General features: G+C 40.4%; 3 protein-coding genes and 1 long non-coding RNA gene across 4 annotated transcripts; 2 read left to right on the forward strand and 2 right to left on the reverse strand.

Annotated features, from left to right (window-relative positions):
* The first annotated feature begins 325 nt into the window (after positions 1–325).
* LOC306970489 lies at positions 326–1,524 on the forward strand. Its single transcript, XR_013793400.1, has 3 exons — positions 326–380; positions 1,228–1,391; positions 1,487–1,524. It is a non-coding gene; the product is annotated as an uncharacterized lncRNA (long non-coding RNA).
* alox5ap (arachidonate 5-lipoxygenase-activating protein) lies at positions 1,123–4,777 on the reverse strand. Its single transcript, XM_079566472.1, has 5 exons — positions 4,618–4,777; positions 4,475–4,556; positions 3,383–3,453; positions 1,478–1,559; positions 1,123–1,404 (listed from the first exon to the last, which is right to left on the reverse strand). Exons 1-5 carry the CDS (start codon positions 4,688–4,690, stop codon positions 1,242–1,244), a joined length of 471 nt encoding a protein of 156 aa, XP_079422598.1. The 5' UTR covers positions 4,691–4,777; the 3' UTR covers positions 1,123–1,241.
* Positions 4,778–6,636: 1,859 nt separating this feature from the next.
* uspl1 (ubiquitin specific peptidase like 1) lies at positions 6,637–22,076 on the reverse strand. Its single transcript, XM_079566645.1, has 10 exons — positions 21,100–22,076; positions 17,324–17,607; positions 16,236–16,386; positions 15,710–15,832; positions 14,770–15,634; positions 12,945–13,055; positions 12,675–12,804; positions 12,390–12,515; positions 10,475–10,635; positions 6,637–8,866 (listed from the first exon to the last, which is right to left on the reverse strand). Exons 3-10 carry the CDS (start codon positions 16,359–16,361, stop codon positions 7,218–7,220), a joined length of 3,291 nt encoding a protein of 1,096 aa, XP_079422771.1. The 5' UTR covers positions 16,362–16,386; positions 17,324–17,607; positions 21,100–22,076; the 3' UTR covers positions 6,637–7,217.
* Positions 20,551–25,488, forward strand: hmgb1a (high mobility group box 1a). The gene is made up of 5 exons (XM_079566643.1): positions 20,551–20,710; positions 22,842–23,005; positions 23,937–24,082; positions 24,196–24,370; positions 24,815–25,488. Exons 2-5 carry the CDS (start codon positions 22,856–22,858, stop codon positions 24,956–24,958), a joined length of 615 nt encoding a protein of 204 aa, XP_079422769.1. The 5' UTR covers positions 20,551–20,710; positions 22,842–22,855; the 3' UTR covers positions 24,959–25,488.
* The last annotated feature ends 1,489 nt before the right edge of the window (positions 25,489–26,977 follow it).

The following is a 26,977-nucleotide window of genomic DNA, read 5'->3' on the forward strand; positions in this document are numbered from 1 at the left end:
CACTGTGGGACATCGGCTGAGGGGACGGAGTCAGAACAAAGTGAGCAGAAGTTCCCTCACAACTGAATCAGTGTCAGAGGTTTTCAGATGAGAGTGGCAACTGTAATTCAATGGAAAGAGCAAAGAAAGAGTAGACAAGCCTTAAAAAAAGAAAGAAAAAAATCTATTGTTTTCATTTTCATCTCAGATGAAAAATAATAATATTATTTCTCCTTTAGACAATGATTTTTTACTAATCTGACAAATATTAAGTTCTTATGATTTATTATTTATTTAGCCAGTGATGCATGAACTGAGTAAAGGACGTTACTTTTTGTCCCACACAGACATGAGGACATGAGATGTCCCGTAAGCTGAGGACAGTTCAAGTTCAACAGAAGGTAAGGAAACTTATAATGTAGTACTTCTTTTCCTGATTTTCATTGGTGCACTGAAGATCTAAGAGCACAGAATACTAACATTTTGAAGTAATTGCCAGTCGGGCTGAAAGACCTAATCGATTAATCGACAACTAATCGATTATTGAAATAGTAGACAACCATTATAGTAATCGATTCATCGTTTTCTGCACAAACACAGAAAACGAGCAAAATTACTTAACAATTTTGTATTTTTGTTTTGAAACTTAAGTACTAAGTGTTTTGTACGTTGTAAATTTCTGTGGCTCGTCCAATCAGAAATCCGACTCACTTGAGGTTTACTACATCAAAGAGAGCTCAAGTGGCGTCACTTAAGCTTTTTCTGGTAAAACCTTTCATAGCCAAGCGATTAATCGATCAATCATAAAAATAATCGATAGAATAATCGATTAGCAAAATAATCGTTAGTTGCAGCCTTAATTGTCAGTTATATTTATTATCAGTCTTATACTGTATGGAGTTGGCACATAAGCACATACTGAAGTACAAGTCCTTACCTGTTCTTGGTGTGAGGCACATTGCCTTGCCCTCTTGCTGTTTCTGCACATCTTTTGAGGATATATAAAACTTCTCTTTTTAAGATCTTTTGCTCTTGCTTTCTGCCAGATGTTTGGCCTAATTTGAAATAGAGGGGATTCTGACTTCAAACTTGTTTATGATGCTCTCTGGACTTGGAAACTTGAGAAAAAAAACGTTCTTAATACAAAGGCTGTCAATCATCAGCTGATTTTAATACCAAATACTACAATAAATGGCACTGCACATAGTAATGTTTACAAACATCATGTGGTTTTGTGTAATTCTGTAGATGCATGCTGCGCCCTATGGGAAGAGGAGCAATGTGGAGGCAGCGCTGGTGAAGGTCTCCACTGACTCTTTGTAGTCGGTCCCAAGGAAGCGCGTGAGCAGGTAGTTAACAACACCGACCAGGCACATCAGCCCCAGAAAGAGCAGGATGCGCTTTCCAAACAGGTAGCCAGGGGTGCTGAGATACACAGGGGTTGGGCAGTTAAGTAAAGCAATGCAAAAGCAGTTTTAATCACAATTATTTCTGTTACCTTTGGGAGGTTTGTCCCATGTAGCCAATAAAGTACTTGTGCCGCACCACAAGATACAGCAGACCAGCAAAGGCAGCTGGAGCTTTGGACAAAGTAACGGAAATACAAAATTAGGGAAATCATGCTCTGTTGTACATCCCAAATCTTGTCCATAGTAAAAGTTTATAAAAACATGTAAAAACACTTCCTTTTTCATCTGAACTGACAGAATTATTGTTGATAATTAAGTAAAATGTGCTGTATTGACATTATTAATTGACATGCTCTGGAATCTGATCAACATACAGTGAACCAACACAACGACACGTACATTGAGTGATGACATTACTTTTAACAAGTCTATAACATGCATTAGAGCAGGGGTCCTCAAACTACGGAGATGATTTAACCCGGGTGACTTGTAGAGCACAAATCCCTGAGTATGTAAAAAAAAAAAAGTAAGTCTCTAGCCCATTCCTGCGCGGAGTTATAATTTTTTCTTAAAGGGGGGGTATTATGCAAAATCGACTTTTTCAAGCTTTACATCATGTTATTATGTCATTCCCTCAAAACATGCCTGAAGTGTTGCCTTGGCACATTCACGTATTTTTGAGTAATCTGTAAAAACTCTGATGGCAGCCATTTTAGGGATAGGTTTGCCTGAGTCCTCCTAGGAACGCCCCCACCTCCTGGAGACGCCTCCGAGCTTTCGTCACCAGCCGAGTAACCAACCACTGCTCCTCAGCAGAGCCCCCTCCCCACTGATGCCACAGACAGGTGTGGAGGGGGTGTGTCGGAAAGGGACAGAGGTTCTTAAAGAGACAGAGGCCTATTTCAAGACATTCGCTACAGCCATTTTGAGAGTGCAATTTTATACAAGGCAGTTATTCTAATTTGCTGCATTTAAAGACCAACAGAAGGTTGCGTCATCATTGTAGTGTGATATAGACTGGTGCCATGTGATTGAAAAAAGCATAATACCCCCTCTTTAAAGCAGTACTAAGTAACTCTTCCCCCTAGAGGCCATAAGCGCAACTGCAGGTGTATTAGCAAGTTACGATTTTTTAACTTATTAATTGTCTTGGAGAGTAAATACTACGCTGACAGGAAAGGCGAAGGGAGAGAGGGTTACTGTGCATCCAATTATACAATTGAAATATTTTTTTTCACGCAAACCTGGCTGTAAATACTGTTTAAAGTGACGTTAGCCCGCAGTTAGCTTTGCCCGTTAGCATGTTAGCTTCTTCTTCGTGATTCCATTATTGTGTATTGCTTTCTCCGCACCGGTGGCAGTCAAGTTGCAAACATGGTTTTCTGGCCAGAGACACCAGGGAGAGATGAAAGACCTCCAATCATCCCATAAACACTTATATTACCCGCACAGGGACTACGAAAAGGATTTATTAAGGTAAACACGTTACTTAGTACTGCTTTAAGTAAATAACCAGCATACTCATTCCAGCCACTAGGGGGCAACATAAATAACTGAAAAAGAATTCCACATATGTCCAGCAGGGCCACTGACATAAGAGATCAGGATATAAACAACACATTGTAGCCACGTGGTAAATGAAGCTTACCACCACAGAGTGTGGAGTGAATGAATAATGACTACAGTGGACTTTGAGAACTTGTGACACGGGCTCGTAAAGCACAATACAAGTGTAAGCAGTTATTACTTGGGTCACATTACGCAATGATGTTTTATTTGAAAATAGTAGTAGTGGGGATGACTGTGCCAGGATAGTAAACTCTACTTCACAATGAGGCCTGCTGAATTTTGCTCTGGGCCATACAATTGTATGTTATAGCCAACCCTGCCCGGCCCCCCATCACAGTCAGGACCGATAATGTGGCCCCCAGAGAGAGAAAGTTTGAGGACCCCTGCATTATAGTCTGTGCATTGGAAAGGTCTGAGTCCTTCACCTTGGCTGAGACAGACACCAGCGCACCACATCATGGCCATAAATGTGGGGTAGGCGTCCATGCAGTTTCGACTGAAGACAAAGTGTAAAAAGGAGCAAAAGTTTCAACATAACAGAAGGATGTTAGATACAACAAGAATATATGAAGCAATCACCTGCTTACAGTCACACAGCTCTTGTGTCTTTTGAAACAGCAGCAAAAGCAACCAAGACCAGTTGTGTTTCTCAACGGATTGGAAAGCTTGTACCTTGCTAATAGGAAGCATGTATTGTTTTGATTCATGTAGTTAATTTGATCAGTTGCTTCACTGTTTGTGCAAACAGGGGATGAGTCAAATTTGAGTCTGAATTGTTTGCAATTATTCACCATAAATATACATTATTTCAAGATAAAACAACACAACACATGATAATCCAATGCTGAGATGTTGAAAATAACCCCAGTTAGTAATATATCAAACTAAAATACATTTAACACTTCTGCATGTTTTCAGATGTTGTGCTGCTTGAAGTGAAATAGTCTTGCTAGTTGTTTTTTAGTTGCACTTTGAAACTTTGACCTTGAAATATTTTTTTGTGTTCAGCAATTTGTACCAGGAAACATTTTTGTTTAACTTCAGAATATCAACTTTCCACTTCATGTTTTCCATTAATCTTTTGCATGGATATGTGGTGGACTGTACAGTTACGGTAAATCCTGTAATCCCGGTATATATTCAAATGTGAACTTGTTTATTACTACGTGTGTGTAGTGTCCAGTCAGAAGAGGGATGTCATTTACGGTATCATATTATGCAAAACCAGTGGTATTTATAGACATACAGTACAGTATTCCAACAGACCTTTTATTGTTATAGTGCAGACCATTTTGAAGACAGGTTATTTTGGACAGATGGAAGAATCATAATTGAGTCTGGAATTGTACTGTATCTTCTGCAAAATAGTTTCTCTATGGCATTTGTTTTGGCCATGAGATAGTGAGCTGATACAATTTCATTATGCCAGTCAAAGCACATCACGGAAAGGCTATTTTATGAGTAGTGGGTTTAGTAGTTGTCCTCACCTACTCAAAAGTATAAAAGCAAACACTTACTTTGCACTTGAAACTCTCTCAATTGCCAAAGCATGAGTGTTGGGGCATGTGCACTCCTTTTCCACTTTAAGGGCAAAGAAGACTAAAAACACAAGTAAGAAATTAGTGTAGGCATGCCCACTTGTATCTTGCAAAAAACTTACTATTTTGAAGAACGCTTAGCGCTGTGATGATGACCAATAGGTAGATGTTTTCCACGGTGTTGTAGGAGTCCATGATGGTGAAGAGCAGGTGAATGGAGATGGAGAGTCTGGTGCCAGATATGTTTCTGTGTGAGATGAACCACACCTTCACCCGGTGGACGTGCTTTTACTCATGCAAATCACATGTGAGCTAGTACATTTGGCAGGCTTTTACCGACAGGCACTTCCTCTTAGCGTTTCCTTTTGGGGCCTATTTTGTAAACTGTTACATTGCAAATAACGACTATTTGCCAAAATAATAATTTGGTCTGACACAATGTAATGTATGGACTGAGTACAAAGAAAAACATTCTCAGCTTTAAATACTTAATATGTTTAAAAATGATTCTTTAAAAATCATCATTAAATCATCATTTAATGCAATATTTCTTAGGACAGACATAGAGTGAGTCATGAGACTGAGTGGCGTGGCGACCAAACAGCGCCCACAGGTGCTGCGACTGGGTAATGCATGTAGTTATTCTGTGGCTGGTGAGATAAAGGCTACTACAGCTACAGCTACGACTAACTAAAGCCTATGATCTAACTTCTAACGCACTGACTACTCGTATTTAGCACCAAGTGTTACATACATGTAGTGATCGATCAATTACTCGGAATAAACTAAAGTGACGTTGATGCTTTTCAGGCAACATAATACGCCATATGCACATCACTACATTATACTTGTTTTCAGCACGCGCCTGTCATGTTAGTTCCGTTCCATTTTATATTTATCAGAAAATATTCGCGCCTTGTGCTTCCTTGTATAAACTATTGTTGCTAAAGTGGGATTGTCAGCGTCCCATATGGTCTAGCGGTTAGGATTCCTGGTTTTCACCCAGGCGGCCCGGGTTCGACTCCCGGTATGGGAACACACTTTTTCCCTATAGAACCTATCGTATGTAAATTCTATTTACACACGTGCGTTAACGGTAGGCCAACAAATACACATTCTATCTATTCATTGTAATATTTCTTGCACACAGGACGTGCATTTGAACACTATGTCCTGCAAGACAAGTAGAATAACCACCCATCCCTTCTATGGTGGAACTGCTCAACCCGTCCCACTGTTAAGATGTGTCCCACTTTCTCTGTATTGAAGTGAAATGTGTTCAGCTTTCTTACATAAACGGCAATCCCTTGTTGCCTATAAAATAGAAACACTTTCATCTCCTGACACCTGACTGGTATGGAATATTAATTATGGACCATCATTATTACAAGTTTGAGGTCATAAATCCACCCTACATTTGAACTTTATTCTAACAAAGGTGCCTTGACAGGAAACTACTTTTGAAGTAGGAATGTCACTGTCACCGTCACCGTCACAACAGTATCCCTTATCCTCATAAATACGTTACCATTAATAATTGAATGAAAATTCAAGTCAAAATAGTAGATGATGATCTTTATTTAAATAGCAATTCTATTTTTTAATGAAAAAAACAAAAACAAGATTCTAGTCATTGCAGAAGTTGACCAATTTCAAATAACTTACAAAGTGGAATATTAATATTGTGTACAATTAGAGCCAAATAAAGATGGCTTTTCAAGCGACATCTACAGGAGCAAACCAACACTTGAGGCTGTAAACATAATACAAAATAACTACAATATACCATTTTCAAAGTGCAAAATATAACAACAAAAGACTGAATACAAACTACATTGTAAACTGCCGTAGAAATAAATTAAACTGGCTGCTGGTCTCAACCAATACTACAGACTTTTGTAATCCGTTAAATGTTTTAAACCAGGGAAATAGATGCAAGATTTTGCGACCACCTTATTCGACACCAAAAGCATTAGAAAGTTGCAATGAAACGTCCAAAGTAATTCATGCCATCATAAAACATGAGGTAGTTGTTTGAATAAGTTTGAATAAGCTGCTATTCAGAAAGTAAAGTAATATTGATGAAACCACCTCAATCTGTATGAAGAATGTTAGGGTTTGAAGGCTGCGTAATAGTCTGTAGGTTGTAATTTTGTATTACCAACTACTGGGAATTCATTTTATGATTATTGTTTTGTAGTACCAAGTGATGGCCAGAAGATTAATTTGGTACATAAACTCCAGTGGACAGATGCTCTGTCTTACCTTTTGAGCCACTATAAAATTGCACTTGTGCTTTAATTAGTAAATCTGTGAGGTGTAATCTATCTTCAAATGTAATAATTATTTTAATTGTTTTAGTAGGGCATGTAGGCAGGGCTGCAGGTTTATTTGCACATTGTTGGAAAATCGCAAAAGCTGTATTTGTAATATCCTCAGGAGAGAACTTGATCTTCTGTCTCCATGGGGTCTTGCATAGAAAACCTGCAATCCCTTTAGTTCTCTCCCCTACAAACATGCTCTGAAATACAAGTGATTCTCGTGTTAGGATAGCAAATCATTTCTCAGAATTTGACAGAAAAAAATAGGTATTTCCAAAATCCCTCATCTTCTGTGATTTAATCCAATTTTAGACTGTAATTGCAAAAACACATTTGCAGACAGGGCTCAAGTAATAAGTTAAAACGTTTGCCCACTTCTGTCGCACTGGATAGACCCCAGTTTAAAGGAACAAATCTAAAGCACTGAGCGCCTCCGCCTCCATCTCTGTCGGTCTTTCGGCTACGGCTTGAGACATGAATTCATCCAGCAAGTCAGCTGTCTCTGCCACTATAGACTGCTGTGCAAGTGTATTTGATGGCACGTCTTCAACAATAGCCATTTCTTGTCCGTTTGCCAACATCTCCAAGAAGTCCGTGCTGTCCGGTGATAAGGTACTTGTTATAGTTGTAGCCGGTGAGAGAAGATCAGAGAAAAACTCATCGTCCAAAGTGCTGGAGGTAACTGTATTTGGTGAATTCATGTTGGTGCTATCCGGTTTGAAGCTGGCGTCTCCCGGCTGTCCCAACATTTTGTTCAGTTTTGCTAGTTTTTTTTTCTTGGCTTTGAGTTTCTTCAGTAGTTTGTACCTGAGTGCTTCAGTTTCACTCAGTCCAGCAGGCATTTTTGACATTTTAGTTTTCGTTAATGATATGTCATACGCGTGTCCTACACTAGATGTATTGATTGAATTGTTCAGCACTGCTTTACTCAAAAGAGGTTTTTGAACAGGTGACTGCGTTTTCGAGTTCTTTGATCCAAAGGCTCCATACATCTCTGCTGCCTTCAAAGGTAGACCTGCTTTCTCCTCTTTCTTAAGCACGGGTTTAGGCACAGCTTTAGCCGGGACAGCAGGTCTTGGCGTGGAGTGGATAAGACCAGGAGGCTCTTGGGTGACTGGTTTTTGAATAAAATTCGATTTGGATGTTATGGTTTGTATGTGTCCCATTGAACGCTTGAACAGGTGGGACCAGCCTTTTTTCTGCTGTTCGACCACAGGAGGAGATTGTGGGACTTTCGGAGAGACATTTTGAGGGGTAGAGATAGTGGAGGAGACGGGAGAGGATGGCGTTGAGCTTGCAGTAGGAGTGGACTCACTTTCAACCGGATAACAGGAAGTATTTTCAGCAACTTCTCTTGTTGGATTGCCAAGTTTTGTCGTTTTGGCCCCTTTAGTTGCTGCTGCTTTTTCCTTCTTAAGCCCTTTTTTAGACAAAAAGTCCAAAGCTGGCTCATCTGACAAATTGTCTTCTGGGTCAGATGCCAGAGAAAGTTCCTTAGGCTTTTCTTTTGCCCCAGAGGTGGATGAACTGTCTGGGGCAGGCGTGTCTTCAATGGCTTTGTGTAATACATCCTTCAAATCTTGACTTTTTAAGTCATTTGATTGTTCGATTTGGCCATCATTTGGATTTTCAGTATCGTTGTTAATATCAGTTAATGTAAGAGTTACAATGTCATTGTGCGTTAACCCTTCGAAGGCCTCTAGTAGGGTAGTAGAGCCAATAGAGGTGTCAGGCCATGGTAGTACTGTAGTGGCCTGTTCAGAGAAGACATCCATAATATCGGAATCATTTTCGGGATTTAGTAGCGACCGGCCTGGAGAGCACTGAAGCAACTCTCCTAATGCATCAGAATCCGTTACACTGTGTGTGATGTGGTTTACAGATGGGGAAGATTCGGTGAAGGTGGTAGACGGAGAACAGGCCCTTGACTCTTGGCGCGGTTCCTCCTTCCCTTCCCAAAATACGATGTGGATTTCCTGACCTGGAACCGGGAGAGTCTTATAGGATTTACAGTGAGGATGTTTCAAATCATCCAATTCCACCCACGACCCTGCAACACAGGACAAAATTAAAATGAGGCATATAAATAAGCTTGTTGCGGACAGGTAACAGACACTGGACCTTTCACAACAATAAAACAGAGTTGGTGCAAAGAATTTTGATTTTTGAAGAAAATGTCCTGTAAAATATTTTGGTACTGGTATAAACTTTGAGTCTTAAAGGAATAGGCCACCGTTTTTACATACTAAGATATGTTATTACCTACCCTTAGTCGAGTTAATATATACCCGTCTGGTCTTTGTCCGTGCGCTCTGTCACGCAAACGGAGCAAATACGCAGCCTCTCCCACATGTCATATAGCTCCAAAAAAGCTCACGATAGAAGCTACCAAGCTCTTCCACGTGTTCCCTATTTAAATAAAGTTACGTGAAGTGTTTTCATGCAAAGTATATTTACACAGAAATGTAGCATGTCGATTTTATAAGCAGATAAAAAGGGGTACTATATTGTGTACTATATACTATAGTGTAATGATACAGGAGCACAATGTCCGTGCAGTAACTCCTAAAGACTTCCCCCGCTCACTTCCGTCAATAGAAGCTGCGTGACTTGTAGAGAGCCTTTTACAACAAGCAGAAAATATATTTTCGGAAAGTGCTCGCGCATTCCTACCTCATGGTAGAGGTCCTGAGTCCTGTGTCATCGTCCGGGGTGAGTTGGAAATTACTACACTATATACTTTCTGCTTGTTATCACAGCCCGGCACGATGCACGTAAAAGGCATTGTTCACAAGTCATCCACGCTTCCTCAACTGTTCTCTGCTAGCTCTCTACAAGTCACGCAGCTTCTATTGATGGAAGTGAGCGGGGGGGAAGTCTTTAGGAGTTACCGCGCGGACGTTGTGCTCCTGTATCATTACGCCTCACAATATAGAACCCCTTTTTATCTGCTTATAAAATCGACATGCTACATTTTTGTGTAAATATACTTCGCATGAAAACACTTCACGTAACTTTATTTAAATAGGGAACACGTGGAAGAGCTTGGTAGCTTCTATCGTGAGCTATATGACACGTGAGAGAGGCTGCGTATGTGCTCCGTTTGCGTGACAGAGCGCACGGACAAAGACCAGACTGGTATATATTAACTCGACTAAGGTTAGGTAAGAACATATCTTAGTATGTAAAAACGGTGGCCTATTCCTTTAAGCCAGGTGTGCACCGCGTGATTTTGGACGTCTGACGTTGTGGAGAAAATCTTAGATCGCAGTGATGCATGGAACCATCGTATGACCAAAGACAAGCTGAGACAGACATCAGGCATAGTATGATATTTTGGAACGCTAGTTGCAGAGTGAGCCTCCTCTCGCTGCAACTAGGATCTCTGTCAAGTGTCTCAGTCGAGTCCAAGTAATTTGCCAAATTTACCACAATGATTGACATAAAAATGCCACAACTTCATAATAAATGAAAGTTCCTGCACCCTTTGCATTGTAAAATATAAGACTTTTCAAGACCTGGAATAACAAAGGGCAACACGGGCACCTCAAAATGACTCGCATGTCATGAAAATTTAAGTATTAGGGAGCGATGGAGGCATTTTCTTTGCCAATTGTGCATGGCTAATTGTTGACTAGTGAAAATAACATACACTTACCATCAGATCTGTGAGCCCAGGTGACGAAGTGTTTGCTTTGACTGTTGTACTGAATGATGGCTGTGACTGAGTAGTGCTTATTATTGAAGCTGAAGCTGTAGATGTGGATGTTGTTGTCAGGAAGTCCCTCAACAAAGTGCAGGGCAAACACAGGAGGAACTCTGGTGGGTGAAAAATTAAAAACATACTTAAAAATGGTGAAAGTCAACAAATTAGCATTTTTAAAACGCACAGATTAAAAAATATATATACATATATATATCTATATATATCTATATACACTGCTCACAAAAACTTAGGGCACACTCAAAAAACAATGTAACTCCAAGTCAATCAAATTTCTGGGATATCAGACTGTCCAGTTAGGAAGCCACGCTTATTGTGAATCAATTTCACTCAGTGTTGTGGAAATTAAACAGACAACAGGTGGAAATGAGCGGCAATTAGCAAGATCACTCCAAAAAAGGAATGGTTTTGCAGGTGGTGACCACAGACCATTTTCCTGTCTTCAACCTTTGTACCGTATTTTTGGAACACTTTTGCATTTGTCCAGTGTTCTCACCACTAGAGGTATCATGAGGAGCATCTACAACCCACAGAAGCTGCTCAGGGAGTGATGCTCATCCAAAATGGCACGTCCATTCGTGCTGTGGCAAGAAGGTTTACGGTCTCCCAGCGCAGTGTCCAGAGCATGGAGGAGATACCAGGAGACAGGACAGTACACCAGGAGACCTGGGGGGGGCCAACCGAGGTCAACAACCCAGCAGCAGGACCGCTATCTGCTCATTTGTGCACAGAGAAACCGGAGAAGCACTGCCCGAGCCCTACAAAATGACCTCCAGAGGGCCACAAATGTGCATGTTGGTCCTCAAACGGTCAGAAACCGACTCCATGAGGGTGGTATGAGGGCCCGACGTCCACAAGTTGGGCCGGTGCTTACTGCCCAACACCGTGCAGCCCGATTGGCATTTGCCCGAGAACACAGCGATTGGCAGATTGGCCAAAGGTGCCCTGTGCTCTTCACGGATGAGAGCAGGTTCACCCTGAGCACATGTGACAGACGTGACAGAGTCTGGAGACGCCCTGGAGAACGTTCTGCTGATGCAACATCATCCAGCATGACCGGTTTGGTGGTGGGTCAGTGATGGTCTGGGGAGGCATTTCATTGGAGGGCCGCACAGCCCTCCATGTGCTAGCCAGAGGTTCCCTGACTGGCATTGGGGACCGGGATGAGATCCTCAGACATATTGTAAGACCATATGCTGGTGCTGTGGGCCCTGGGTTCCTTCTGATGCCTGATAATGCCAGGCCACATGTGGCAAGAGTGTGTCAGCAGTTCCTGCATGATGAAGGTATTGATGTTATGAACTGGCCTGCCCGTTCCCCAGACTTAAATCCAATAGAGCACATCTGGGACATCATCTCTCGGTCCATCCATCAATCAATGCCACGTCGCACCACAGACTGTCCAGGAGCTGACTGATGCTCTAATCCAGGTCTGGGAGGAGATCCCTCAGGAGGACATCCGTGGTCTCATCAGGAGCATGCCCAGGCGTTGTAGGGAGTGCATTCAGGCACGTGGAGGCCACACACACTACTGAGGATGATACAGACTCGTTTTGAGGAGTTTCTACAGAATTTGGATCAACCAGTGACCTGATTTGTCACTTTGATTTTGACTATGATTTTGGATCCAGACCTCCAGGGGCTGAGAATTTGATTTCCATTTATCATTCTTATGTTATTTTGTTCTCAACACATTGCCCTACACTATGAATAAAGATTTTCATCCAAAAAATCGAATTGATTGACATCTAGGATGTGTTTTTTGAGTGTGCCCTAAGTTTTTGTGAGCAGTGTATATATATCTATATATCTATATATCTATATCTATATATATATAGTCCAAACTCACCCCTGAAGCACCATTTTCCGCCTCTGGTTTTTCCTGTGGCAGTTGTTGCAGGGGGCCAAGTGAACTGCTCTGAGTGGATGCCAATCAGGTACAATGTTCGTGAAGGTGGGAAGTGTCTTCACAACACTGTAGTAACAAGGAATAGATTATAAAAATGCATAATTTATTCAATCAATCAAACCAGCAATTTATAATATAAGTAGTTGTAACTTTGAATTATATGAAATATGATTTAAACTTGTTCCAAAATGGTTTTGTTGAAATCACATTAGAAATCATACTCACTTCTGTTTTGTGCTACTTTTACATTTAGTGCATGTGAAATCCCAGTCAAATGTGGACTGAAAAAGTGGCTCCAACCAGGAATCCATCTTCACCAAAAGTGGCAGAGCAAAAACTGGACTTTCATTTTGACCTGAAAGTTTAAACATATTTAAAATATTTCAGCATCGTTGACAAAGCAGTTTAAAATTGGACAGCAAATTCAAATGATCTGTTTCTGCAACTTTCCTTTAACTTTGTTTACAAATTATCACCTGAAGAACTTAATCTTACCGAGTTTACAGTGAAGCTTTGGCTGTAGAAGATTGAAGACTGACATCCGGTGAGCTTCAAAGTCTTCGTTGATTTTGCGCAGTACAGGATATGGGACCTTCAAGCATCCATCTAGACAAATGAAATGTAACAATTATATGTTGCGTGGCCAATCGCAGCTCCTAAAATAATATCCTAAGAAAACACTATATAAAAGAGTGCAAGTCAAACAAGTTACATTATGTTTACTGAAAGATTTCCCACGTCATAGTTCAATTAAAGGTTACACAATGCCATATTTGATAACCGGCCTGAATATTGCACTAAAAAAAATATTATTGCAATCTTTAATGAACTTTTTTTCAAAACAGTATGTTCCAGTGTATTTAAACATATATATAAACATTTTATTTCTTCATCAAACGTCAAAACAAAACTTTACAAATATACTTAAAGGTACACTGCGTAACATTTTGGACTATACTGTTGTGGCAAAACAAAACAAGCTCCTAATGACACAGATAATGCTGTTACTGCAGTGTGTAATAAAAGAATGGACTTGGATGAGAAACTAACCTGTTTAAATCTCAAATTCTACTGACTTTCGTCACATCTCCATGGAGACGAGCTGGAGACGTACCCACTCAGTTTGCAGTTATATCTTAGAAGGGGTGAGCCTCATAAATGTTTGTTTGTACATTTCTGAGGTATTTTTCAATTATGAAAATATCCGTCATAAAATAAATGATTGAATTTCAATTTTATTTATTGGGCAAAATTATACACGTTGTGGCTTTAAAGGGGCTAGATGCACGTTGTTCATTTTTATACTCACTACTGCCACCTCAGGTCTTACGCGTAACTGCAGGTTCTATATCAAACTCGTGCATGACGGCACTTCGGACCCGAATTAACACCTTTTTGAGTGACAGTGCAGGACTTTAGAGGCAGTTGTGGTGAACAGGTCTGAGCTCATCCTACACATTAGGACATGGCTGGAACATGTAGGGGGAGGAAAATGCTTAGTTTTAACATTTTTAAACTCTGTATTCACCTATGGATTTGTTTCATGCTGTGTCAGGGGAAAAAAATTGTCAGATGGAAAATCTTAGGGATTTTGTGATGCTTTGTAGCTTGTTGTGATAATACCCAATACTGCCATAACAATTTAGATGATATTGGGTCAGTCCATCTCAGTTCACCCGATGAGTTAAACCCCACCCTCTTCAATTTTTGTGAAATTTGTTATATATGTAATCCATGGCCAGAAAAGCCAACACTTCAAATTTTAAACTAATCGGACCAACGGCTTTCGAGATATTGCATTCTAAATTGTTCACTTTTTCGCGAAAAAGGGCATGGCCGCCTACTTTCAAATTGCTGTAACCCAGCAACCACTGGTCCGAAAATCGGACCAGTGGTTGCTGAGTTACAGGGTGAATTTCAAGGTCAAAATATAAGTACAAAGGTAATCCACCTAAAAAATACCAAAATAAACGAACACATGTCACATTTAGATTCCTCGTGGTCTCCCCTTTACAGACATACCTGTTTCTTGAAAATCGGACCAGTGGTTGCTGAGTTACAACAATTTGAAAGTAGGCGGCCATGCCCTTTTTCGTGAAAAAGTGAACAATTTAGAATGTAATATCTCGAAAACCGTTGGTCTGATTAGTTTAAAATTTGAAATTCTGGCTTTTCTGGCCATGGATTACATATATGCCAAATTTCACAAAAATTGGAGAGGGTGGGGTTTAAAAATGCTATTTTTTGGGGTGATCTGAGATGGACTGACCCTATTGTGAAGGTGCATGTCATTGTTTTACTTGTATAAATAGCTTCTTACCTTTGTCAGTCCGTTGTTGACTCTGAATAGCAGCACAGGCCTCATCATATCTCGTCAGTAGTGTCCATATTGGAGATTGTTCTGAATCTTCTTTAGGCTTTTGAAGTCTCAGGCTTTTGAAGTTTACTAAAGCCACAAGCAGCGAGTCCAGCCAGCAGAGTTTATCCACATTTCTCCAGAAAAGCTCAGTGGGGGCTGGCACATGCTCCTCAATGTTTGTTTCTGTAGATGACATGTGCTCAGCCTCTGACTGGAAAGCTTCATCCAAAAACAAAGCATCCTCACTTGGTAGGATGGGCTTGGTTCTTCCCCTGTCTTCAGTCCGTTCTGGTAGTGAAGTATTTTTATTTGGTAGTACACCCCCATCTGGTAAACTGCAGTCTTTATCCAGTTTTACAGAGCTTGTGTAACAATGGTCTTCATGTAGTCGCTCATCTTTTGAACAAAGCTCTTGCTTGTTGTCAGTAGTTGAAGATTTTGGACAGTCTTGTACGCCAGTCTCCAGTGTGATGGGAACATTTTGAGCGTCTGCAGAAGCAGAGGCATCTAGGTCCTTACCAAGAATATTGTCTTCCTCTTTGGACTGATTTGTGTCTGGTCCACCTATACCATTTACATTCTCTCTGTGAACTTCTGCAGATTGTCCATTACAATGATTTACAATATTGTGTACATCACTGGGAACATTGATTGGTGACCTAGGGCCGTCCTGTTTGTTTAATCGCAGGCGTTTTGGTGAGGGGGTACTTGGTTGATGGGCCTCAATTGTAAGGGGACTTTTCCTTTTGTTCTCATTAGCTGGTTCCACAGGCACCAAACGGGTCAAAACATCCTCCAGGGGCCGGCTAACCAATGGGAACAGGCACTGTAATTAAACAGATGTTGATTAGATGCAACCAAAAAGTAGAAAATTACAAATCTACAGTAAAATGGGACCTGCCTGTGGGTTTGTGCAGAGCGTGATCGACTCTTCCAAGTTCATGTGATAGGAGCGCAGTGGACAGGTCAGTCCATTTGAACTGCACCAGGGGCAGTAGTCGAGAGAGGCAGCTCTATCCTGGATCTTAAAGAAACAGAGAAGAATAAGTAAACTGGAAGTGAATAGAAAAAGTCAGCGTGGATCACAGCCAAAACAAAACGATCGCCACAGACTTAACTAAAACCATTATGTGAATCACTGTCTTCACACTATAGGAAAAAAAACTTACTAAAAGTCTAGCTTACCCTGAATTGTCTAATGAATTTTCTCAACTCTGTATAGACAAAAATACTTTAACACAAACATCAGCATCAGCACACAAACACACACGGGCCATGAAGCCCAAACCTTTCGCCTTTTACCAAAGATTTCCGTTTTGTCCAAGTTGTAAATAATTTAATTTGGGACTGCTCTTTTACAGTGCTTTTCAAATATAATTCAGCTTTGCGCAAGTGACAACAGGAGAGGATGCTAGAATTGTACTGACTTTTCCCAAATACCCCGCCATGGGTGAGGCCACAGCCTCCAAACCAGTGTCTTCGCCAGTCATTGGCAAACCACAGGCGCTTCTTGGGATCACGAGAGATAGACACCAATCTGTGAATATTACCATGTCACCCGGCTCACCACCAACAGAGCTGCAAGGAAATGCAAATCACAAATGTTACTGAAGGAAGTTTTTCAGGACATATTACAAAATCAATAACACCTCCTCAAATAAACAACTCAACTGAGGACGCAGTGATGGGATTGTTGTAGGGAGGGCTGCACAATATAGCGCAACATCACTAAAGCCTTCATTTGACTGAAAGCGACACATTTTCCACAAACTCGGAAACAATGAACACAACTTAAAAATGTGTAAAAGTTCAGTTTTAATTTTCAAATGTAGGTAAATTTATGTAAAAGTATGGAATGAAAGAATAATGCAATGTAAAGCGTCGTTGAGTGTCTAGAAAAGCGCTATATAAAACAGATGCATTATTATTATTATAAATGTGTTTTGATGCTGCTAGCTGAAAGGCTTGTGATTCATGCGTGTTTAACTAGAATGCAACATATTGTGTTGAACTGGTTAGGTAAAATATTATAATATCGTTATCGCAATATTGCACCGCTGTATCGCATATCGCAAACTACTTCTATGTCGTGGAGCCCTAGTTGCAGGTACACACGTGGGAGCAACTGACACTAGATTTATGTAAATGACTATTTTTGACAGACCATCAAAGAGACGTTGAAGAATAGCAAAGAAGAAATAAAGTTAGCACTGTGACGAAACAGAATGACAAACATACAATTTAAAACTTAAAACTAAACATGTCTCTCACATATAACTTACTCTTCCAAACTAATCCATTATATATTATAATGAGGTAGAGCGCTTATGAGTGCCTAACGTAAGTGGACCATTTACCTTTAACGTGGAACTACAATAAGTTAAATGGATGAAGCAGCCGACTGTATTAGAACAACTATGAGCTCGAGCAGCTTTAGCTTCGATGAAGAGACGCTTCCGCGTGGGGATTCGCTTGTTATGTTAGGGAGGCTTTTAATGAATAAATCGATACTTACCAAAACCGAAGATTCACATAATCCTTGCAACTGCTCTGTATTACGTACAATACAAGGGTAAATTATCTCCGCTTGCCCCAAACTCAGGTTAGATCCATGTGCGCCGTTCATTCAGTTCGTGTGAAAATCGTCTCTTTTCCGCCGGTAATGGTGCCACTTGTTTGGTCTTCCCCAGAAACACTCCTCTCACACTCAAAGGTTCCGCCACCGATGCTGCCTCCTCTCGATCTTGGAGTGAAGTGCAAGAACGCTGCTATTGTTCATGTAGGTGGCACCAGCCATGACTGTGTAAAAAGGATGAAATGGCTTTACACAGAGATACTGGCTAATGGTACGGACATATTTAGTGTGTTTTACAGGTGAGGTCTTACTCTTACTCTTCTAAACTATCAGATCATTGAACTAAGCCATTAGAAATGCTCCCCTTTGTAACACTATCTGATTAATGCAAAGGCAATAATTAATTAAATTAATTAATTAATTATTTAATTAATTTACTTTGCATTTACATCTTTATTTTTAACTCTCAATCTACTGAAGAGTAATATTTTCTAAAAACAAATTACAAATGATTAACAATAAAAATAAAGATCTTTATTAATACTTTATCAAGAAAAAAAGTAATAAAGTCTATAGTGTAGTTTAAGCTGCATTACTCTCACAACCACAAGACATTCGGTGTCCAGCGATGATCAAATATACAACTATAGTTGGACATTATTTTCCTTTCATTTGGCAGACTTAATTCATTTAAGCCTTTCCAGTTATTTTTTTGAAGCCCCAGTTTAAGGGTGGAGCTGTTGGAGGGGGAGGGATGGGGGTTACATATGTCACTCACATTGGTACTACACACAGCTTTCACACCTCCTGTCTTTGTACACCCCCACCCAGTCGCGCTCATATTCACAGACGTACGTGCACATGTCTCCTTTTCTCTTCCACTCGATCCCGCCTCCTGCGTGTGCCCTCCTCCCAGAAGCCCCTCCTTATCTGCTCCTCTCCTGTCCTCTATTTTCCTCCTGATGACAAAATGAATTTGCATATTTTTCCCAGGGAGCTCTCATTAGAATGCATAAACTGGCCGTCTGCGAGCCTCTCGAGGAGCAGCTATGGTTTCTGCTGTGGCATCTCCTGATGCAAAAGAGACAACAGCATCAGACGTGTGGCCAGCGTCTGGGCTGTGATTGGCATTTGGATAACTTCACCCGGCCCATTTTTAATCAGGGATAAGAAAATATTCTGTCAGCCATTTCCCTTTGTTTCTACTTTAGCATACTACAGTCCCTTTTATTATATATGTGTATTTAATTGGATGCACTTGATATCATGGGGCTTGCCCACAGCACGTAGGACATACAACTGTAAGAATGCATTAGATTACATTTTGCAAATGAGCCTCGTAGTACTCTGCTTGCCTCCACATCAAGCAGTCAAGCAAGACTTTTAAATTAGAAAAAGTGGTGCTGCCTTCAATTGGCTTTTAAATAAGTGAGAGCTCTGTACAGTAAAGACAATTTTCATAAAGCCTCTCTCTTGGCTACCGCCTATTCTTAAAAAAAGAAAGAAAAAAAAAAGACTTCACTGCAATAGCCAAATCAACCTAGTGGTGGCGCTATATGGGGCCAGCTTACATTGTGAAGGCTTGGGTTGAAAAAGGCTGTATAAAATATTTATAGTATTGCCACAGACACCTAAAACCTATAACATATAGTCAATACTTAGTTTAGAAATACTATTATCTAATGAAGCTGTGACAGTGTCATAAACATTTAATTGACTCACATAATTTGCCATCATAACGCACATGTTTGATGTTACGTGATGAAAAATAGACATGAAACTCTTAACACATGGTGTGTCCTTTACAGGTCCCGTCTACTCACATAATGCATAGCAGCAGCAGATGTAGGACAATGACAGCAATGAAGTGATGCAAACATCCTTCAGCCTCATCTGCAACAATCCTTGTACCACAAGCAAGCTCCATTTAAATATTAATAAGAAATATGCAGGATTTATGAAATACAAAATATTCCTCAAATACTGAACTTATGCACATATGTACTCATACTGAAGTTTCTGTAGTAATGGTGCCTCTCTAATTTTAACAAACCCTTATGAATACATTAACACATTTATTAATATCATCTGAGTCCACGGTTGTTATGGTGTGACACGGACTGCCTTAAATTGACATTACATTGTTAATAAAAAGGTAGCCTACACTTCTGTGTGGGTAGGCGTCTTGCAAAGGCTTAGTTTTAGCTGTTACAGGCTGCTTTGATTAGAACCTGAATAAAAAAAGTAAGTAAACATTGTTTTGTTTTCAAATAGTGTAAAATAAAATAATATTACAGCTTCTAAATGATTTGCTCTTTTGGCCCTGATATTAGAGATGTTATATTCTACTAGTGTAGTAATATGAATCATTTATTCGTACATTGTAATAAATATAAAGGTTTAATTGTTTGTTTTTTATGTTTAAATCGTTTTTGTTAAATGTGATGTTTATTCCCTTTGTATACAAAGATTAGAGACATCATACATGTATGCTGCCTGTCATCAGGTTACTGTAGTGTGAGTGTATTTGAATATTTGGCTGTAGTTCAAATCAGTGCATGTGCTAATTTTGGTTCAAATAAGGCTAAAACATGATATATTCAAACAAATATTATACAGTCTTTCTTAATTAATTAACCGTCAATTAATAAAAAAATATGTCTATATTGAAATTGAAGACAAGGCTGTGTATGCATTGCTATTGTGTTTTAATCCCACATCTATGATAAATTGTTATTATGTGATATCCGGTGAGCATTTGTTTGCTATGGAAGAGCTATGTGCGCGTCAGGTCTTTAAAACGTCAAAAACCGCGCGTGCAGTTTCGTGGTAATTTTGCAAATAGGCTTACGTGTATTGAAGGTAATGCACAATAGTGATTGTTGAGGAAGAGGGTTTGAGCCCGCCTGACACCCCTGCGCCAGGTCTCACAGCTGCCTGGGTCTGTGGCCACACGCGCTCCTCGTCCGCTCATTCATTTAACTCGCCTACTACTGTACACTGTGCTCAACGTAGTGAATTCAATACTATGGCAAGCACACTACACTACTCTGAGCTCCAGCATGCTCCCACTGAAACATTTTTGTATACGCCCGCCGCGGAAAACTTCAGTGACGTTTCACAAAGCCCAGCGAACCAGCCGTCGTCTTCTATTAGGACAATGAAAAGCTCCGGTCCAATGGCCGGAGCTGCACACCGGGCTGCGGCCAATGGCGTGCGCTCTCCGCTGAGAGTAATGTTAGTGAGCTGAAGACTGAAGACACTGCGTATCGCCCGTGTTCCTCACACAGCCATTGCAGAGCATTGAGATCCAGCCACAGTCTCTAGGTAAGTATAATTTAGAAGTGTCTGAAATTGCGAGAACGACGGTAACATTCAAAGATACGCTACAAACGAGTTTATCCAGGTCATCTGCAATATTTTCCATTGTTTGTCGAAAATTTTACCGAGTGGAACCGTGAAAAACAACAAAAACAGCCGGTCTGGTTATTACTCAGCCAATGAGTAAGGACTAGACGCTCTTTAGAATTGACGAAATAAAAATTAATTCTTTGTATTTTTAGAGGATGTCGACAATTTTGCTGAATATGAAAAATTTGTTATAATACAGCCGTGTTGTTTTCACAAAATGGAGTCAAACCTTTCGTTCGTTATGGCGTAAAAATTCGGTAGTGTCTGGCGGACTGCACCGTTAGCGACAATGGTAAAAGACCCACCGTTAGCCATTGCCATTGCAGTGCATTGCGAAGCTGATGCCTGTCATGTGAAGACTGGAGGCGTGCAGCTCAGAAAGAAAGCCTCAAACATCACCAAAACGCCAGAAAAACAAAGGCCGTGTTCAAATATGAGTAGTTCTGGGTTTGTTCTATAAATTCTATCTCACAAGTCGGCGAAAAAAAATGTTCTTCATTCTGCGCTTTACTGTAATGGCTGACTGTATTCGCATAGGAAACAAGGCAGCGAGGCAAATGGGAGCCCAGCGACAGAGGCGCAGTTCACATCAACTTTTTCTAACCTGGTTTTCTCGCGAAATAAACCTTCAACAATGTAATGTAACGACGGCAAATGAAAATTCAAGCTCTCGTCTTTGCAACGAGACCATTTTGAGATTTTTCCGATTTTGTTTAGTGGTTTAAACAGGCAGTTGAAATGAAGTGGTCGCCGCGGTCGCTCTGCCCTCTATTGCATGCAGTGCAATGGCTGTGCGCTGACACAAAGAGAAGGAGCCATATTCTCCATGTTAGTGGATGAAGACGAGCGGCCATTAGGAGCTCATAGAAACCCAGTCAGTAGCACAGCCCGCTCATAGACATAGTACAGACCCAATGTATTACTATACAAGGCGGCTAGTGCAATAGGATTCTATCGGGGAAATGTTTGGTCAGGGTCCGGGGCGTTTTGGAGAGATTTGTCGTGTTGCAAAGCGAACTTAGAGGCGGGAGGAGACATTTGAGGGGGACTTTCTTTCATGAAGAAGGCATTCTCACAAAATGGAAGAAGAAATATTGCCGTCGTTGTTGACCTCCTTTCCCTCAACGAGAGCCTATGCGCCATTACTACTCGGGTTGACGAAGACTTGCCCGGACTCACCGTAGCATTTAACAGCAATATGTAAAGGCAAAAACACGAGTTTTTACACAATGCACAAATCTTTTCGGACAGTTTTCAAATCAAAGTATGAGGTTTATTAGAAGCATACGAGGCTCATATGACCCTGAATACTCGTCACAAGTGTCGCATTTTTAATAAAAACGCGTTTTTACAGAATCTATGTCTTTTTGTGTCAAAGTTGTTTTGATGAAGAAAACATTGTCACGAACGAATAAAAACATTTGTAAGTGGTCTTTTCTTGCCAAATATGAGGTTTTTGCGGACATTTTGCGAACATTAGACAAAGCATTTTATTTGAGTTTAGGCAACAGTCCTCGAGTGAAGTTATATTGTGGGTAATGGGAGCGGACCAAAAAGCGCGCAGTAAAGAGACACGCAATTATTATCTTTATTACTTAGGCTGAATTTGCGTGGACTCCTTGATTTGTTATTTATTTATTTAAAGATTTATGGGAGGGGACTATGGACCATCAGGCATTTTAAACAAGTATTTTTAGTGTGGGCCGTGTGTTTATTTTAGAGGGATGCAGGGCTCAAGTTTGACAACAGAGAGGACGGGACACTTCCACAATGCCTTCACTAATGGTCAGTGGAGACGCGTAAAAGGAGGTGCCCATGATGGAGGGAGGAGAGCTGCAGGTAGTGAGTGGGGCGCAATTAACATCTTTAATCTTAATATTCAAATATGCCCAGATAGTGCTTTTTAATTGAAATAAATATACTTTAGGGTAACTTTAAATACATATTCAGTAAAAGGGGGGTTGTGTTGGAAAGCATTTTATCAAAATTGTAATTTCACTGTAGGTATGGAATTAATATTAAATGGACATAAATATGTTTTTTATAGATCTAGTTGCCAAGATGCCGGGGAAAGACCCGACCAAGCCGAGGGGGAAGATGTCCTCCTATGCCTACTTTGTCCAAACTTGTCGGGAGGAGCATAAGAAGAAGCACCCAGATGCTTCGGTCAACTTTGCCGAGTTCTCCAAGAAATGCTCCGAGCGATGGAAGGTGAGAAGTTAATACGGGATTATTATTATTTTGAACAAGCAGTTAAATCTGGACAAGTAATTCTCAAAACTGTAACTCGGTATAATATTATCATCATTACTACAGAAATGGGTCAAAAACTGAAGAAGACAGGAATTTGCCTTAACCAATGTGTAAAGCAGAAGGGTCAAAACCTAGAACAGAACTCCCCCAGGAGTGATTACAAATAGATAGCGATGAACAGGCACAAACACATCTGATACTGCCACCGCACTTTCCTCTTCCTCATTACAGGTATCACGGCTGCAAAAACATATCCAATGAATGGTGGTTAATTAATATATTGAATTTACAACAACTCTTTTAACAATCATTCTTTAGCACTTACTGTGTGCTGAGAGAAGACGCTTTATTTCACAAAAAGCAGAAATTAAGTCAATATAGTGCAAGAAGAATGCATGTTTGATGCTTTTGATTAAAAACCTTGTCTTCTCTATCAAGAAGTCCTGCAGAGGTGGGTATAGTGTCACCTTGATGAGGTTCAAATGTTGTAAAGTCCATATTCACACTGTTTATGCTACGGTAAATGGTAAATAAGCTGTACTTTAAATTATGACTTTAGAAAATGAACACTGATACTATAATGCAGTGGTTCCCAAGTGGGGTCCAGGGCCCTCAGGGGGCCTCAAAGGCACTGTAGGGGGACCCCCTGGGCTTGTCTATAAAACAAGTATATTCAAATAAATAGAAGAAATGTCAAAATTTGGTTTGAAATGTACGTTAAATGGCTATTGTTATAGCCATTGCTTTATTCTAATTTTTAGCAGTAAAACGTTACAAATTATTTTGAACAGAGTAAAATTATGAGAGCCCCCATGGGCTCTTTAAATTGACAACGGGGCCACACTCCAGAGTGTGGAAATGGTTGCAGTAATGCTATCTCTGCTTCTAGACAATGTCCTCCAAGGAGAAGGGCAAGTTTGAGGACATGGCCAGAACTGACAAGGCCCGTTATGAGCGCGAAATGATGAACTACGTCCCACCAAAAGGCAGCAAGAAGAAGAAGTTCAAGGACCCCAATGCCCCCAAGAGACCCCCGTAAGTGCTACAGATCTCACTTAAGTGCTCTTAAAGTCACTTGTGGAGGATTACTGAACACTATATTGTGCCCCTATGTGACATGAATAATAATTGTTTTCATATTTTTGCAGATCCGCTTTCTTCATCTTTTGCTCAGAGTTTCGTCCTAAAGTGAAGGGCGAGGCTCCAGGGCTGACTATTGGGGATGTGGCAAAAAAGCTGGGAGAGATGTGGAACGGCACTGCCTCCGAAGACAAGCAGCCCTACGAGAAGAAGGCCCTTAAGCTGAAGGAGAAGTATGAGAAGGTAAAGAGATGGTACACTCAATCCATTTTCTGCATTTGTTAAGAGTTTCCCCATTAGTATCCAGCAAGGATACTAGTCTTCCTGGGGTCTAGATCAATTTGTGTTAAGCAGCATTTAACTAGTTTGCAGCCGTCTTTTAGGTATGGATGTGTGATTAGTTGCTCTATCAAAATATCAAAAACTACTCTGACACACCCGGACCAGCCAACAGGGCAACAACTTAGATGGGTGGTCCTTCACATTGCTTCACAGTGATGTTTGGCCACGCATTTTAGTGTGCCCAGGTGTACAGTATATCATAGGTAAACATTCTCTCTCTAAAGCCACAAAGGAAAAAAAATGTAATCAGTCATCTTCATATCAGGGCTTTGAATGTTGTCCAGATAGTCTTATGGTATCAATTGTCTGTCATTTCCTCACATTGTCCTTGTAATTCTTTCCCAGGACATCGCCGCTTACCGCGCTAAGGGCAAGACTGGCGGTGCCCCTCCGGCCAAAGCTCCCAAAATGGAGAAGAAGGAAGACGACGACGACGATGAAGATGATGACGACGAGGACGAGGATGACGAAGATGAAGATGACGAGTAGAGCGCCATCCAATGGTTATTTGTTTATAAAGCATTTAACCCCCTTGTACACGTCACTTAATGAAATACATTAGTAACTTTGGAGGGGGTAATGAAAGAAAAAAAGAAAATTACAAAAAAAAAAGGCTGTGTATATCGGTTGTTTTTATGCTGTACAGTTTTTTTCTCCTTTTTTGTATAGTTAACACTACACAGGTATTGTGTCTGTCTTATTTTCTCAGTGGTAGATATTAGACCACTATCCCGCCTAGTACCGTGTAAAGTGAGGCGGGCTTACAGTACTATATACCCTATAGCTCTAGAAGTGCACTGCACATAAAAAAAAATACTTAGATAATCTGAGTGGTTCCTTTATTTCTCCTTTTCGTGTTTGTTATTTTAAATGACATGTTATCAGAAATTGACGTATCACCGTTGTTTTACTGATCTTTATGTACCACTGTAATAGCAGAAGTAAGAAAAAAAAAGCCTTGTTTATTGTTAAATTTAAATTGCTTCTGATGTCAATAAACATTTTTTTTATAAGTGAGACTTTACTTGAAATTTGAGTATTACAATAATTATCTAAGAATCAAGTAAAAAAAATATGAGCTTGAATGGAATAAAGTTAAAATTATGGAATACTGACCAGCTAGTTACGAGTGTGAGTATCAAAAAAACTACCGTAATCTGTAGTGAGTACTAAAATTGAAGGTACACAGCTGCAGCATCTTCAGTCTATTCCCTTTAGGGGTGATCGAGGCTTCTGCCAGCTGCTATGGGCTTTAGGCAGAATACACCACAGTAGTAGTGGTCAACTTCATTCTTCCCACAATCAGCTAAACATAAGTTAAAAGTGACACTGCACTAGCGTGGCTTTTTATAGCAGCTGAATTTAGTTGACGTTTCACAGCCTATTGCTTTGGGACACTTAACCATCATACGCCGTACATAGGAAGCATGAATCATCTGTCTTATTTATACCCTGCCCCTGTCGCAGCCCTCTGTTGGCTACATCCACAAACCCTCTGGTGCAGGGACAATGGAGTAACATCTCTGTCATCTGGCCCCAAACATGCATCACTGACTGACGTTTTTTTGTGTGTTTTATTTATATACAGCTGCTGCTCACTCACGTACCACTCTCGAGGTCCCATCCCACTGAAAAAAAAAAGTTCATTTATATAAGAAGGATTATGTGCTTGGAAAAAACATGGTGACATAAGAATGTTGCTGGTGCGGACAAACTGACATGGGACAAAGCTAGAGGTGCATTATTATATTGAACACTGTGAGTGGACTGTCCTGTATAGAGCAGCATTTAAAAGCATCTATGTGCTCTTTAAGGTCTAGGCTGTGGACTCGGTATGGTCTAAAGCACTGACTTGTTCTTTTGATTATCTAATGCTGTTTTACACACCATGAGACTAACATTTGGCAAGCATAGCAATGGAACTAACCTTTGCTTTAGGACATCCTTTATCATGTGTGTGCTGAAGAAACAGCTGCAAGGTACTGCCTCACCTCAGGATTACCAATGCCAATCTCATTATTTGTGCCAACCTTCAACCTTGGGACAGTTGCCTATGCATCATGGATGTGCTTACATTTGTGTCTGCATTGAAGTCTGCATCACATAAACATGATCAAACCAACTAGAAGCTACTGTCCCAACTCGGGATAACGATGAATCTTTGTGCCAACATTCAGTTCTAGGACAATATGTTCTGCACAAATACTCATCTTACTCTAGGACCTACAGTTATCAAACGTGATATGGCAGGCTACTATCATTTTTGGCTTGTAAGCTTTATAGACAGGACAGCTCAAGCTGAAAGAGGGCGAAGAGTGGGATAATCAGCAAATTGCTGGAGCCAGAACTCAAATGAACACACAATTGAGGTTGGAACAGTGTTTCATGTAAATGGTAGCAGCCTTAACCACTCGACATCAGGATCCTTAGTGTCCAGATGTCCCAGCATTTAACCCTGGGACACCATGAATGTGCTAAGTACAAGTCACGCATCACGCCGTGGAGGAA

The sequence above is a fragment of the Gobius niger genome (assembly GCF_951799975.1).
Source record: "Gobius niger genome assembly, chromosome: 11".
NCBI lineage: Eukaryota > Metazoa > Chordata > Actinopteri > Gobiiformes > Gobiidae > Gobius > Gobius niger.